Raw genomic sequence first — 15928 nt, forward strand, 5'->3', positions numbered from 1 at the left:
TTCTCCCCCAGATTCCCCAACCAGAGTCCCGTTTCATAAAAGCGATTTCTGAGCACTGGGCAAATGTGGGCCGCCTGTTTCTCAAAAGATTGTTGCTCAAAAATTGCAGATACATTTTTGAGAGCTCTGGCATGCTCACGCAGTATTGTGTTCATTGTTAAAGTAAAATGTGTCGAAATATGCAAAAGGAAATGATCTCGTGTTGCAAAATCGCAGCTTACATGTTGCTAATCTGGTGACCCCTGATAGTGGATGTTTTTACACACAAATTTCAAACCACATTAAGACAATTTTGTTCAAAAAGGTACAATTTTAATCAGTGATTAAATTACTCAGCACAATTAGAGGAGTTTAAACTGTTAATTAAATCACTAACAGAGCAGAACAACCAAAGGAAACAAACAAAAATCCACAACTGCTTGCAGAGTTGACAAAGTAACGAGTTAATCAAAAATAGCTTCACGTAATTAGAAACATATGTACACATTTTAATCCAGAAAAAAAACTGAAGTCCTGTGAGTCAAAAGCAAAGATCAGATTTGGCATTCATAAAGACTTCTCTTTTCTGCCTAAACATGACGACTAGAAGTCGACGTACAGACTTCACACGGTGGAAACTGTTTAGTTTTAGCTTCTGATACATCACTGATGTATGTAAATATAAAACTGAAGTTGTCCACTTGTTTGTCTCATAAATCATGACTTTGACAGAGAATATTAAAACAAGCTGATGAAGATGAACACTGTCGAGTTAATCTGAAAATCTATACACAAAGTCACACATTAAAAAACATAAATCATGTATAAAATTGTTTTGTATGAAAACAAACTGATAAGAAACTAATGAAAAAGGAGCTTTTCCCCCGTGACGTTTCACTTCATTCTTCTTCAGATCTTCATGTGATGAGCTGTGAGGAAACATTTGAAGAAGCATGAAGTCATACTAACAAATAAAAGAGTAACATGTGAGTTTTGTAATTGTGTAGACAAACATACATTACTTTGAATAATGACTTCAACAAAGCCTCACAACTGCAGGATGGGCAATATGGATAAAATCTTCTCTACAAATCATTTATATCTATCTGGGGTGCAACTAAATTATTTTCATTATATATCGATTTACGGATTATTTTCTAAATTAATCGTTTGGTCTACAATGATGCGCATCACAAGTTTCCAGAGCCCAAAGGGACGTCGTCAAAAATGTCTTGGTTTTGGACTGTTGGTTGGACAAAACAAAAGACATTCAGTTTAAACCAAAAAAATATTCATATTTGAGAAAATGGAGCCACTGAATTTATGACATTTTTGCTTAAAATATGATTTAAATGATTATCAAAATTGGTGCAGATGAACTTTCTCTCAATCGGTTCCTCTAGCGCCACCATCAGGTCAAAACTTTTATTTGGTTTATGACCAAATACCTGCAAAAGTAATGTCATTCCCATCAGCCTCAGCTGTACTTTGTTTTACTTTTGTTTGGTGCTAATTAGCAAATGTTAGCATGCTAACACTCTAAACTAAGATGGTGAACATCATACGCGTTATACCTGCTTAGCATCAGCATGTTAGCATTGTCATTGTGAGTATCTTAGCATGCTAATGTTAGCATTTAGCTCAAAGCACCGCTGTGTCTAAGTACAGCATCACAGAGCTGCTAGTGTGACTCTCCTAAAACCATACTAATCATCATAGTATACTATTTTAGCAGTCAGTATACAAAAACATCAATATGCGTTACCATTTTATACCAACGGGACAATATGTGTGGCGTCAGATGTCAAACAAACTGACTTTGGAATGACACTGCTAATTAAACTTCACTAACAGACATCAAAACATTTTGCCTAATATTTAATACTTTTTGTTTTCTGAGATGTCTGGGTTGAGTAGACTTTCTTTAGTCACATGCTAAAAGCTGCTTAGACTCAGTAGTGTGGATTTGGGACACAGCATCAGTCTTATTTGGATATGCATGTTCTACTTTGAACAAGGAAATGGCTGAATATGTTTTACATAGTGATTAATATGGAAAAATAGGCAAAGAGGAAGTTTGCACAGTATCAGGCGTTGCATAGATAGGCAACGCAGCTGCACTAAGTGGTGTTTCATGCCACAGTACTGCAGGCACCTAAAATATCCACCCTGCTAAAGACGTCAATGCACCAAAACAGCCCTTGTGTTTAACAACAGTGAAAGCCAGTTAACCGTTTCATCTATGAAATGTCAAAAGGCAGTGAAAAAAATCCCATGGCAAGTTCGCAGAGTCCAGAAAACCAGAAACCAGAAAATGCAGCAAATTCTCACATTTGAGAAGCTGAAACCAGAGAACGGTTGGCTTAATCAGCTAATCATTTAAGCTCCATCTGTGTGTACACACCACAGAAACTCTACTCCGCTGAAAAGGAAACCATGTTGCAGCGAACAAGTTTACTTTGAACATTCTGGCTCCAAGTGTTACAAGTCTTGAGTGGACAGTTTAGTTTGCTTGAATTATCTATCAGGGTCAATATCTCATGTATTGATTATAATGTATTAAAAAAAAAAATAGTTTTCAGCTATCATGGTCAGCATTATTACAACTGCCAGAATTGTTTTCAGACAGTGAAAAGCAGCTTAATCTGGTCTGAAAGAATGTGGAGCAGCGGTGTTTCCATATTCTTCTGCATAAGCAGATTAAATGACGATCTGTAAGAAAACAAACTCAGCTGCTTAGTTTTCATCTCTGTTGCTGATCTCCTCCCATCCGTAGTTATTTCCTTTTGATCGTTAACTTTGTGTGTTTCTTCCTCAGCGTGTAACTGGCATGACTGGTCTTTATGGACCTCTGCTGGAGATCAGCAGGAACTGCATGTTTCTCAATAAGTCTCCACCTCCTGTCTTGTGCTGGCTCTACTGAGTGCAGATTTCAGTCCTTGTTTTGATACAAGTATCCCATAATCCTTTCAATGTCCCATGGAACCGCTAGACAATTTGACGTTTTGTGAGTATTTCAATACACTGTACTGAAGGGACCTGGTACACAATTTCCTAGCAGGGGAGGCAGCAACTAATTATTATTTTTTTTATCTATGAATGTCTTGATTTTTTTTTTTTTTTTTTTTTTTTAGATCAAGCGATTAATTATTTAATCTATCAAATGTCAAAAGACAGTGAGAAATGTTCACCAGTTTCCCAAAGCGAGTCTTCAAAAGGTCGTTTCATCTGACCAACAGTCCAAAACCCAAACATGTTTTGTTTACTTTGATATAAAAAGAGAAACTGGAAGCAGAGAATGTTTTTGCTGTTAAATGACCTCAACAATTAATTGATTTTCACAAATGCCATTGATAATCTTCTGTTGACTTGACTTGTTGATTAAATTACTTATTTTAACGCTCGGTAAAACAGTGACCTTACAACAAGAGCTTTTTGTGCATCAAGGAAATCTGAGACAAGAGGGTAAAAGTGGGACAGGAAATACGACAGACACACATTTGGAACTGTACGCTTTTACACAAAGACAAACAAAAACAAAAAGAAACATTTGAAATGGTCAGAGGTTCAAATCTCATCAGTAAATAACTCTAAAATCCAAAAACAAGCACGATGACGAGCGTCCCACAAAGGGAACGCAGTCTTGCTTTAGCTTGGTGCTCATATGAACTGCTAAAGAAGTAAGTGTGAGAGTGTGTGTGTGTGTGTGTGTGTGTGTGTGTGTACTCACAGATTTGACGGTCTGTTTGATGTAATCCTTCTTGCTGGTCAGGTCTTGGTCTGGGTAGGTGTCAAACACCTAAAACACACAGGAAGGAAGAGTTGAAATTATTAATTTATTTTAAATTTGAAAGTTTTTAGAATATACAATACAATATGATGCTAATGGAAAATCACAAATTATTAGCTAACCCCACTCACAACATGCTATACAATGTAAAAACGTGAGTATCTTCGTACCCTCTGGCAGATCTGTTTCATGGTCATCTCCTCCAGGTTGGCCTCCTTCAGCAGACTCTGCACCGTCTCCTTCAGCTGCTCGTCAGTCGGCGTCTTCTTTATCATCTTGATGAGCGGCTCATCGTCGTCTGAACTGTCCTCCGCTGCAGGTAAAAACAGAAAAGGACAGAGAAAATTGAGGGGATGCTATGATGAAACGACTATCACAGGTTTCACACATTTAGATTTACACCTACAACTAATTTAGAGTATCCAATTCACTAAACCTGTTGTTCTTCTAGTTCTTATAGCAACACAATGAGTAGAAGCACATATTTTTAATGCAGGTTATCCCACACCTGTGCTGTGGCCAGTGTCAGTCGACCTCAGAATTTAATGCCTCCAAAAAGGCAGATATTAGGATTCGCTGGAGGACGAAGTGGTACAAACAAGAACTTCAGCACTTTCGAACCTACACTTTATTTAATTAGGCCTAATTTAAATTTTTAGATCAGCTGGAACATGATATAATATGAATTTTACCATGAAATGTTGACATGGCCTCCACGCTCTCTTACCTCTAACCTTCAGTGCTCCCACAGTGAAACTCTGGGTAAGGCGACTTGTTAGTGCGTTAAACTAAAGTGTGTGCAAATGGGAGAAAATAATCTACATTAAGCAACTAAAATTATGTTTTGAGTATTTTTCCATTCCATGTCAGGCAAATCTGTTTTTCCCCCACAGTGACTCTGTTTTCCAATATTACCTTTGTCGAAATGTTCTTTTTCTGAACTTTCATTTTGGTTACATAGTCCACAATCAGCATTCAAGGGAACTGACTTGAAAAAACTATAGCATCACTAAGCTAACAGTTATCAATTAGGTAAATATAGAATTATCTATAATTACCCGTGCAGCCCTGATTAGCATGCCCTCACCTGTGTTTGTGTTGTTTTTGCTGTTGCTGCTACTGTCGGCCTTCTTGGTTTTGGCAGCAGGTTTGGCTGGAGCTGATTTCTTCTTTTTGGGCTGTAAAACAACAAACATCGGCTCAACAACAACACAAGACATCTGAGAGCCAAACTTTAAGAGGAAGAAGAAGAAGAAGAAGAAGAAGAAGAAGAAAACAACCAGGGTGTAAATAAGAATAAAAAGGTCATGGGTGTACAGTACGGGACATGACACAACCGCCCTGGAGAACGCTAAAAGAAAATCTGAATCAGAAGACATGAACTGTATAGATTTAGATTATGAATACAAATGCACAACACAGCTTACACTGTCTCTGGAGATGCTTTCAATTATATGCCATTGTGAGTATTTTAAAAAAAACTATTACTAAAAACATGTTTTTTTTTTGTTTTGTTTTTTTTAAATTGCATTAGACTGAGTCTTACCTTCTCATCAGCTTCACTGTTGGCGTCAGATTCCGACTCATCTGAAACTTCCTTCTTCGCTCTCTTTTTAGGAGGACCTGTCTTCTTCGCTGGTGTCCTCTGTCTTTTCACTGGTGCTGACTTCTTGGGAGCTGAATTCCCTCTGCCTGAGTTTGATTTGGGAGACTGTCACAAAATGTTTGTCGATTAAAAACTGAAATGACGACTGAATGAAAATGGGTAGGCAGCCAGCTTACTGTTTAATATCTCTTATTAAGAATTATTTGCATTTTTCTATAAAAAAGGTTCCCTGTGGAGAGGGCATTGATTATTTTGTACACTATTGCACTGAGGTCATCAACAGGTGGCGGTAACACACCAAGATATGCTACAATGCACCATCAAAGAAGAAGACTGCAAGGTCGTAAACACGGATGTCAACAATGCTGGGGGGGAAGGAAATACATTCCAAAGGTTTGTGAAAGCTGAAGGATACACAATGCGTTTTAGTGAGTGACGCTGAATGCAAACAACTTGTTTGTTTACAAGACAAAGCTAAAAATCTGTACTGTACATCTTATATTAGGCCTGCAAATAACAATAGTTTTCATTATCATTTAATCTGGCGATTATTTTCTCGACTAAACGTTTGGTCTCCAAAATGTTAGACAGTCAAAAATGCTCATCACCATTTCAGACTTCAAGGTGACGCCTTCAAAACGTGTTGTTTTGTCTGACCAACAATCAAAACCACAAAGTTATTCAGTTTACTGTCACACAAAATAAAGAAAGAAACGAGGGAATGTTTGGTATTTTTGCTTGAAAAATTATTCAAATTGCTGTTTGTTTCATTTATCGACTTATTGTTTCAGCTCCAGTGGGTTTATTTGGGGATTTACCAGAAAAACTAGTTTCCAGTTTTGTGCTCAGTCTAGACAACCTCACCTCATCATCCTCATCTTCCTCTTCGTCTGCAGACTCCTCTGATTTGTCAGACTGGTCCTCTTCTTTCTCAGATGGTTTGTCCTCTGTATCTGATCCCTCAGCCTCAGCTGAAGCCCCCGCCTTCTCATCTTCCTCGTCGTCATCCTCGTCACTGCTGGAGTCCATGACGATGGCTTTGGACTTGCTTCCTGTTTTGGACTTCTTGGGACTGGACGACGAGCTCCTGGGTTTGGGTTTGCTCTTCTTCTTGGAGTTGGCCTTTGAGTCGTCGCCAGACAGTTTCTTCTTTGATTTCCTCTTTTTCTTCACGGGCAGACGCTGCCAAAGGATAAACAGTGGTTTCAGTTTCTACAGCGTAAAGGATGAGCAGCTACTTCCTGAAGGAGAGGAAACTTCAAGATCTAAAATGTCTTTCTTAAAACTTCCCCAGTGGACAAATAATGGGGCACAAGTTTGTGATTGATTCTGTTTCTGTACTGCAGTCATCTACGATCTACTCTGAGCCAACTTAGGAGTTAAAGTGAAGGATTTTTACTGTTATCTTTCACTTAAGTCCAAAATTTTCCCTTTTAGCAGTTCGATAAATACAGGCCATGAATTTTTAAGAACACCCAAAAACTTCCCCCTCCACCGCTCGTGAGCTTCTATGGGGGCAAAGGGACAAAAAAAATATTAAACTACAAACTATTCTCTATTAAAAATATGATTCACTGGAAATCAAATTAAAGCCACAAGCTCACTGCTCACCTTCCCGCTGTTTTTCGGCGCAATGAGGAAAGTCAGGATCCTGTCGACCAGATCTGAGTGGGTCCCTTTCTTCTCCAGATCCAAAACTCCACAGACAACTTTCAGTTTGGTGTTGGTAAAATTTGAATTCCTGTATTCAAAAAACAAAAGAAAAGATGGTGCATAGTGGTCTTTCTGCCTTTGAGAACAATCTTTCCTTCACTTTCATTGAGCTAACAAACAGAACTATACAGGTTTAAAAACACAAAGGAAATGTACAATCTGCCCTTGTTGCTCAGCTCAACCAAAAGACACAATTACACACAATAGCTGATATTTACACAGTATAAACAAACGCATCAGCACCTTTTTGAAAAACTTTAAATCAAGTGTAAATCCACTTCCTGATACTAATCAATGAAGAAGTTAGAATGTTTGTTTCAATTCCATCAGCAAAACACAAGCATGCAGCAGTGAGTTTAAAGGAAATAAAATAAATCAAGGAGAATCTGGAGCATAATGAGCAAATAAAGCCCAATAAGTTTAATGAAAAGGTATTTGAAGCCCCAAACGTCTTCATTCATTCTTCATTTTTTTTGAACAAGAAAACCAAAATGACTTCCTCTTCTTTCTCTCCGATTCCACATGCTGACTGAAGAGGCAAAGTGTCTCTGCCCAGAAACTTACTTGAGAAGTTTTTCTCGTTTTTTGGTGTACTGTTCGCTGTCCGCGTCAAAAGGAAAGCCGTTAAACAGACGCAAGTTCTTCTTTAATGTAGCCATCTGTTAAAGGAACAAACAATAATTTGATGTAATAATATTGTTCTCTGCTTCACTGCAAATGTATATTTTTGTAGTAGTTTTGTTAATAGCAGAGGTGGTAACTCAACACCCCTGAAAGAAGGTGATTTCACCAAAATAAAAAAAAGACTTCAAGACTCAGGTAACAACCTGTCAATCTGAACTACGGCACAAATTTATTCCAATGTGCATTTATATAAAGTTTTGAAAGGAACAGTTTCTCTTTGCTGAGGCTGCCTGCTCATGCTCACTAATCTCAATAATAAATGATCTAATAAATAAGAAAGTACAGACTCAATAATTAAACTTCACTCCAACTGACTGAACCTATGTCTCTGTCTCTATATGTGTTGGCTCATCTTAAATCATCCGGATGTTTGTACCTTTCCTGGTCTGTCGAACAGGATGACGTGCAGAGGTTTCAGGTCAGCTGGCTTCATCTTGGTGATCTGGTAGCCGGTGCGTGGAATGTCTCCTAATTTATCTCCGCTACCTAAAAAAAAAAAAGAAAAGAAAAAGGGAAATAAACAAGCCAACAGTTTTCATACACGGCATATGCCTGGATAGCTCATCTTTAAATGACAAACATTCATATCCAGCAATCTAATGCTAAAACAAAATATTTACCATCTCCAATCTTGAGCTTCTCCTTTTGCTTCGGTGCCTGGAAATCGAGCCTCTCAACTGTCTTCTTTGCCCGCTTGCCCTCAATGATTTCCCCTGCAGCTGCAACAACAGAGTGAGAATGAATGAAAAATAAATCTGCATTATTGGCTTCTTTCAGTCAACGACTGAGCAATGGCTGAACAGTACAAATCCTGTTCCTGAATGTATCACCAGACTAACCATTGCAGCAACCACCTTTAATGAACTGAAGTCAACTACTCTGTTTAGCAGATATATTAATACTAAGTTTGGTTTAATTCTTTGTAGTTGTTTATAAACTATGCAGACACATTGTCTTGCACAAATGTCAGCATGTTAATGAAATATTGGTGATATTGGTCATTAAGTGTGTCAAAGGGGTATTACAGGTCTAACCACCACAGACGGCTTTCATGTGTGTCCCGTGTTATTTTAGTTGCTGACTGAGAGACTGAACAGAGGGATGAAACTATCTGCTTTCCCTTACCAGATATTTTGGAGAGGCTTTTGCTCAGACTCGACTGGTCTTCCTGTGACTGCTCATGCTGGTCCTCCACTTCTTCCTCTGACACCGCAGAGCTGTCCATCGCTTCCTCCGCCACATCACTCATATCTGCGTCAGTCCGTCCGAGTATCAGTTTATCCTAACAGGAGAAAGATGAACATGTTTATATCACCATAATCCCCCCCCCATGCTGGTCTGGTAATTAAAGTGTTTTACATACACATTCGGGAATACACACACCAAGTCAAATGCTACAGCTTAAGTGTTTATAGAGCCTCATATCCAGATATGAAATAAGAACCACAACACTGATCTCATTGACATGCACAGAAATAAAACATAATTTCTGTGAATAAGAGTTTATATTCATTACATTTAAGGATCTGTATTAAATGACTGAATAATTGAAAAAATATCTCTGCACACTTGAATGTGACAGGTGCGTTGGAGTACCTGTCACAATGCTGCAGCAAGCGAAAAAGTATGCAAGAGTTGTGTCCCTTTGATTTAAGGATCCTAGTATCTTGACCTGTGGGATTGGCTAAATATGCATCTTGGGTGAGGACATCAAGTACAAATTTCAGTCAGAAATCAGCCAATTTCATTAAAAACTAGCCAACTTAAGTTAAATATGAATTAATAATGTTTCGACAAAATCGTCTTAACTCAAAGTCCACTTGCTAGCATTTTCCAGGTCTTTCAAAAGCTTAAACAGCAACAGATATCAATCTTATTTTAGTTAATGTAGTTTGGTGTATTAGACGTATGCCGAACAGTAATGTGGCTTCTAATAATTCGTCCAGTCTTAAAATTAGGCATGGTGACACGTGTTTTACCAGGTAGGAGCTTTTGTCCATAAAAACGATAGAGTTTTCAATGGTGTCTGGCAGCTTGGGCAGATGCAATTAGCTAGCACTGAGGTTGGCTTGCCTTGTGAATCCACTTAGCAACAATAAACGGAATCTTCTCTTAAATTCAATCCCAACTTGCGTCTGGACATGAAACAAGAGTCACAGTCCTTTCTAAGTTTCTTAGGAAACACTCGGCTTACTATTCATATTTCACCTGTCTGCCATGCTGCCCAGTCGATGCTGTTTTGTGTTTTTATTCCTTCACAATAAACGCCCGTGCGGATTGGCGCGCTGTAACTTTACATTACGCCGTATAAAAGGTGTTAGCTAATGCGCGTTATATCAGGCTCAGGTATAAACTACAACTTCCACATTCGCTTCTGTGCCACTCCCGGTGTTTGTCGGTTAGTTTCAAAAGAGTTTAAAAAGCAAACCGGGCGTTAACGTTTGCTAGTAGACCGCTCCATGAAGCTAGCCACTGCCTGCTAACACTGACGGTAGCTAACAGTTACCAGCATGTTAGTGACGTTCACTCACAGCTGTGCGGTAATTACAGAGAAATAACGATATGAGCCACTTACAACCTGATGAAGCGATGCAACAAACTCCGCATGCATGTCACTAAACATCCAAACTCTCACTACCTGACGTTAGCTGAGAAGCTAAAAGTTTACCTTGTTATGAACCAGGGAACTGCGTCTCATCTGTCAGTTTCTTGTTTTTGATTTCATGATGGCGGTTTATCTGGGGGGCGGGGATTACTGCAGCGGCCACTCCATTGATTGGACCAAGGACTGCTGACGTTTTCTTTCTTCGTGTTGTTAATGGTGGATCGAACTCGTTGACGTTGCGCTACCGCCCCCTTCTGTTGCTACTGTCAACATAGCAGGCTTGTGAAAATGGGTTTGCACACTTTTAATAATAATTTAAAAAAAGGTGTACATACAATTAGGTGAAAATATAAATATGTATATAAATATGTATATAAAGCAACAATGAACAACACCATACAATGTCTATATACAACATCTATGTCGAACTGTTTTTGTAGATTGTAAACAAGAATACAGTAGTGCTAGGGTGCAGAGTGCAAAGAGTGCTGGAATAAATATTAAATGATTAATGTAATAGATTGCTTTATATACATCAAATAGGTGGATATGTACAATACTGTATGTCATCTATTTCTGACATGACTAATATGATCATTCTTATGGGTGGATGTATTCATTGTAGCAAATGGAGAAATAGCAAGCCCTCCTTTCTTCGGTTTATAAATGGTTTCAAATAATTTTTCTCATCACTTAAAAAAATGTTCAGATTTGTGGGGATACATCTTGTTTCATGTTGTTTCTGATCTATGCCTTAGTGACTGAGAATGTTTATTTATACTGTATACTCTTGCGTATGTTTTTATATAAATCCCCCACTATTTTATATTATTTTTCTTTTTTCTGCATCTACTTTGATGACGTTTATATTGCATTGTATTGTATCTATGTACTCTCTACAAGTTCTTGTATGTTCTTCAATGTGTGTCAATAAAGAATTTTAAAAAGTATGTATAATAGATCGCTGCGTTGTCATCAGACGATCAGGCATGGAGTACTTTTACTTTTGATACTTTAAGTACGTTTTTCCTGATTCCACTCACATACTTTTACTAAAGTATCATTTTTCAGGACTTTTACTTGTAATGAAGTATTTTTACAGTGTGGTATTTTACTTAAGTAAAGGATGTGAATACTTCCTCCACCGCTGCCCATAGCTTCCTGTGATTTCATAGAAAGGAAGTGACATGTAACTAGTCAGTCGTCAGTGCACAGCAGCTCGGCTGAACTTGCAAAAATCTTACATTTGTCTGCAGGTAAACAAAAAAAGTTCAGCATATACAGAGAGAGGAAAGTTCAACATTTACTTGGAACAAACAAACAAAAAAAGACAAGAAGGGAGGAGGAGCAAAGAGGGAGGAAACCTGAAAGTGGAAGTCTGTTCAGTCTCCATTTTAAACTCCACGGAGCAGAAGGAGAACAGGCAGATTGAAGGCTTGGTGAGTGTTAATAATAGACTTGCAAATAACGATTACTCTCATTGTTTATTATTGTGTTTGATTTATTTTCTGAGAAATAGTTTAGTCTGTTATACTCTGTGTCAGAAAAATACCCCCCCGATATGAAATCTCAGCGTCCTAGAGCCCTAGGTGACATCTCTCCCAGCCTCATAACATGGCACAGGGGAGAGCGGGCTGAAGTCTGACTTATCTGTTGGATTTAAACCAGTCAACGTTTATCATTATGACGGCAGAAAGTACACAGGGTTTTGATTAAACTAATAACGTAAATAAGAAGCTACCAACTTTAGAGGTGGAGTAGGCTACTGACTTTATGATACTGTGTGTGTGTGTGTGTGTCTCCAGTGTTACTGGTTTACCTCTCAGACTTGAGAAGATGAGTAATTTGGAGGATCACAAGGACAGATCAAAGCCTCCAGCAGGATCCAGTCTGAATACTGACCAGTCTAAAACAAAACCTGCAGTCCACGAACAAGGACCTGGACCCTCAGACACAAAGTAAGAGACTGTTTCTACTGTAAACTGACTGAAGATGATCACCTACACTACAACACTGTTCTTTTATAATTACACAAGTTGCTCCCGATCCGAATCCTTTAAAACTGGGCATCTGCCAATACTGAGTCTGATCTGATACTTATATTTACCTAAATATTGATTAAATACAAACAGCTGTAGACTAAATCTGACACACCTTATTTTTTAAGCGCTACTTGAACCAAATATTGAAGGTCCTTATTCAAAAATAGTAAAGTTTATACGCCTTATTATCCTGAAATTGCCATGGTGCGATCAGCTACAGAGAAGAGGTCTTACTCTATTGGAGTTGTCTGAACACATGATGACCACTCTGATTGTACGGCTTCTTCCCTCACAAGCAATCTTTGGTCAAGTACAGACACCAGCACTTTAACCAGACGACAGGCAAGTTCAATTTTGGCGTGCCATCAAGTTTCTCACAGACTTAACATGAATTAGTGACAGCTGCTATGACCTGCCACTGGCCACATTTCTCATTTTAATGAATTTTACCGGTGAAAGTGACGCTGAGCGCCAGCTTGACATGAGAAACTGCTACCTGAATGTAATCAGAATCAGGACCCAGAAGCGGTTAAAGAAATAGCCAAAGTCTCTCTCTCAGATAACACATTGATGACATGTCTGCAGACATCGAAAGTGTGGTTTTAGAAAAGATCCATATCAGTAAGAAATCTGCTTTGCAACTTGATGAGTCTACTGATATTAGTGGACATGCTCAACTCTTGGCCAATGTGTGTTTTGTGGATGGAGACGAGTCAGAGCAAACTTCCTATTTTGCAAGGCATTGCCAGAAAAAGTAACAGGAGAGGAAATTTTTCGGGTCACAAGAATATCTTGAAAAAGGAGGACTTAAGTGGGAAAACTGCACGAGTGTCTGCACTGACGGAGCTGCAGCCATGGTCGGGCGCAGCTAGCTAAGGCTTTGTAGGCAGAGTGAAGGAAAGAAACCCAGATGTGACTGTTACGCACTGTTTTTTACGCCGTGAGGCCCTCGTAGCCAAGACTTTACCAGCAGACCTAGTGTGATGGATGATGTTGTGCGCATGGTAAACTTTGTGACACGACCTGTGAAAAGTCGCATATTTGCATCTTTGTATGAGGAATGGGAGCGGAGCATAAAGCCTCGCTCTTTCATACGGAGGTCCGATGGTTGTCGCGCGGCAAGGTGCTGGCCCGTGTGTATGAGCTGCGGGAGGAACTTAAAGTGTTTCTGACAAATGAGGGGTCCGATTACGCAAAGCTGCTTGCAAGTGATGAGTGGTGTGCTAGGCTGGCATACCTGGCAGATATTTATCATCTGAATGAACTGAACACACGAATGCCAGGCCGAAATGAAAACTTGCTCACAAGTACAGATAAAATAAATGGATTCCGTTCAAAGGTGCAACTCTGGCAACAACATGGAAAGTGGTGAAATGTTCCCACTACCAAGAAATGGCAAGATGTTACACTGCTGCATTGTGTAGGTGATTTGACTCTTGAGGAGAACATGCCATTTTATTTCTCTTAGCCTTCATAATGCCTTGACTATAGGGATAACCTGATTTTAGATGTCACCCATCTGCATGTACCTGCATGGTGTAATATATTGTCATTTAACGAACCACAAATCAATTTGAAAAATTATGAAATTTCAAAAACTGCACGCTGTGTGTAAGTGAACACATCATTGCAGGTATAGTTTCTTGAAACTAGTTTAAGCAGCAATCTGATTTTGCGCTTTGAGCTTCACACTGGCATCTATCACTGTGATTGTAAAAGACGTGTACCTGTGTGGTGATCACACCGTTCCAACGTGGCACAGTGGCCCTTCATTTAATCACTTGTCATAGACAGCAGAAGACATGTAAAGCATTCAAACTCTGAGGAAACATTTTTGAAACCCAAAAAGTGAAAACCACAATATTCAAACTTCAAACATAAACTCTTTGAACTCAGATGATTATGAGCTGATATTTTGCTGCCATTAGAAATTTAATACACTTCACTGTATCATCCAAAACCAAGTTTTGATTGTGCTCATATTTCCATGAATGAATACCACAGAATGTCTGGATTTACATAATAAACATTGTTGTCTATGAAATTTCCAGAGACAGTAATATAAAGAGGTAACATGCTTTCATTCTTTTCAGTCCAATTTCATTTTATTTCTACAGCACTTTAACAAAACGTTTTTTCACAAAGACAGTTTATAGACATACATACAATTTCGAAATGTAAAGAAGACCACTGTCCACAGCATACCTTTCTCTTTATCCCACTCTTCCTGGCATGGCCCTTCATAGTACCTCTCTCACACTCAGTCTGATGTCTCCTGATGCTCAGCATGCTCGACCTCAGTCTCTGGTCTGCAGCCTTGTGGCTGGGTCTCATCTTTAATTGAATTATTAGAATCAGAATGAAGAATAGCATTGTCCACAGCATTTTCCATTCAGAATTGCTCGGGCCTGGTAGAACTGCTATTTAAAATAGCAAGTACCTTATATATACTTTGCCGGTTCAACAATTCTAATCATTTCGATTCTGAACGTCCGGCTGAATCATCAGTTTTCTCTTTAACATTATGTTAAAGATGAAACTAATTTACAATACTATGCACAGATATAATAAACGGTGTATTTATCATTGATTGAAATATTTGTTTTTAGTGAGTTATTAGCCTCCTTTCAACTTAAAAAACAAAATGCTTCTGAGAAAATAGACTTACTTCACATTCAATTATTTATGTCAGAAATGGTTGCTTGTTCATTTCTATCAAAATGCCTGCTGGTAGTCTGAATCCAGCTCTGCAAAGCTGCCTCCCTCAGCTCGCTCTCTCTAGGTTAGACTGCCTATATGTTAGCTAGCTAGCTAGCTAGTGAAGATTGGTTCATGTGATAGCATAATATAAGGTAACGTGATGCAAAAGTGACAAGTTTTGCATTGTTTGTGTGAGGAGATTTTGTACACATGGTCATTGTTCCTGTTATACCATTCATTGTTAATCAGCATTGACTGTACCAAGTTTGGATTGGATTCTTTGTTCTACCCGTGGACCTTGTTTGGATTTTTGGATTTGTGGTTTTGGATTTTGGCTGCTCCCTTGTGAACTGTGTTTTCCACCTTGGACTCACTCCCCTGCTTTCACCTCTGCCTGTACATGCCTGCATTCCACCCCACAATAAACACGGTAGTCATCCGGCTACTTCACCCTGAGACTGCTTCCTTGTCATCTGCTTTGGGTCCACTTACCTCTATATAGCACCTCGCCCTACGACACATACAGACTGACACTTACAGGAGGAAATGTGTACGCTGAGTTCACCCAGAGTTGAGTGAATCTGTTTAATGTTGTTTTACCAATCTGAATGTCAGAACCCGCACACGTGAACACAAATACAATCATGATCACACACTCTAATTTTCACTGGCATGTGAGCGAAATGCTACACTGTAGAGCCCGGCATTCACAAAGGAGAGCAGAGCTGCAGCACTAGCAGGCTGAGGAGGGCAAAACACAGCAGAGTACAATAAAGAAAGTATCAGGTTTGGATTATTTCAGCCGATAC

At 38.9% G+C, this 15928-nt stretch overlaps 2 protein-coding genes across 4 annotated transcripts in view; one reads left to right on the forward strand and one right to left on the reverse strand.

Annotated features, from left to right (window-relative positions):
- Nucleotides 1-290: 290 nt before the first annotated feature.
- On the reverse strand, nt 291-10591 carry dek (DEK proto-oncogene). 3 transcript variants are annotated; one of them, XM_044206973.1, is made up of 12 exons: nt 10441-10591; nt 8898-9054; nt 8393-8491; nt 8149-8258; nt 7653-7747; nt 6987-7116; nt 6240-6557; nt 5316-5480; nt 4857-4947; nt 3940-4082; nt 3710-3778; nt 291-908 (listed from the first exon to the last, which is right to left on the reverse strand). In XM_044206973.1, the coding sequence occupies exons 1-12, from the start codon at nt 10468-10470 to the stop codon at nt 897-899; spliced, it is 1419 nt and encodes a 472-aa protein (XP_044062908.1). In that variant the 5' UTR covers nt 10471-10591; the 3' UTR covers nt 291-896. The 3 variants fall into 3 exon arrangements, with proteins under 3 accessions (XP_044062908.1, XP_044062907.1, XP_044062909.1); XM_044206972.1 differs by having other exon boundaries at nt 10348-10472; XM_044206974.1 differs by lacking the exon at nt 10441-10591 and adding an exon at nt 9981-10224.
- Nucleotides 10592-11550: 959 nt separating this feature from the next.
- The window catches only part of LOC122881156 (NACHT, LRR and PYD domains-containing protein 1-like), a 29807-nt gene continuing 25429 nt past the window's right edge, over nt 11551-15928 (forward strand). Inside the window, exons 1-2 of the mRNA XM_044206970.1 lie at nt 11551-11816; nt 12183-12335. Coding sequence (XP_044062905.1) covers nt 12214-12335 — 122 coding nt within the window. The 5' untranslated portion in view covers nt 11551-11816; nt 12183-12213. The remainder of the gene's footprint in view (nt 11817-12182; nt 12336-15928) is intronic.

This window comes from Siniperca chuatsi, linkage group LG9 (genome assembly GCF_020085105.1).
Source record: "Siniperca chuatsi isolate FFG_IHB_CAS linkage group LG9, ASM2008510v1, whole genome shotgun sequence".
Lineage (NCBI taxonomy): Eukaryota > Metazoa > Chordata > Actinopteri > Centrarchiformes > Sinipercidae > Siniperca > Siniperca chuatsi.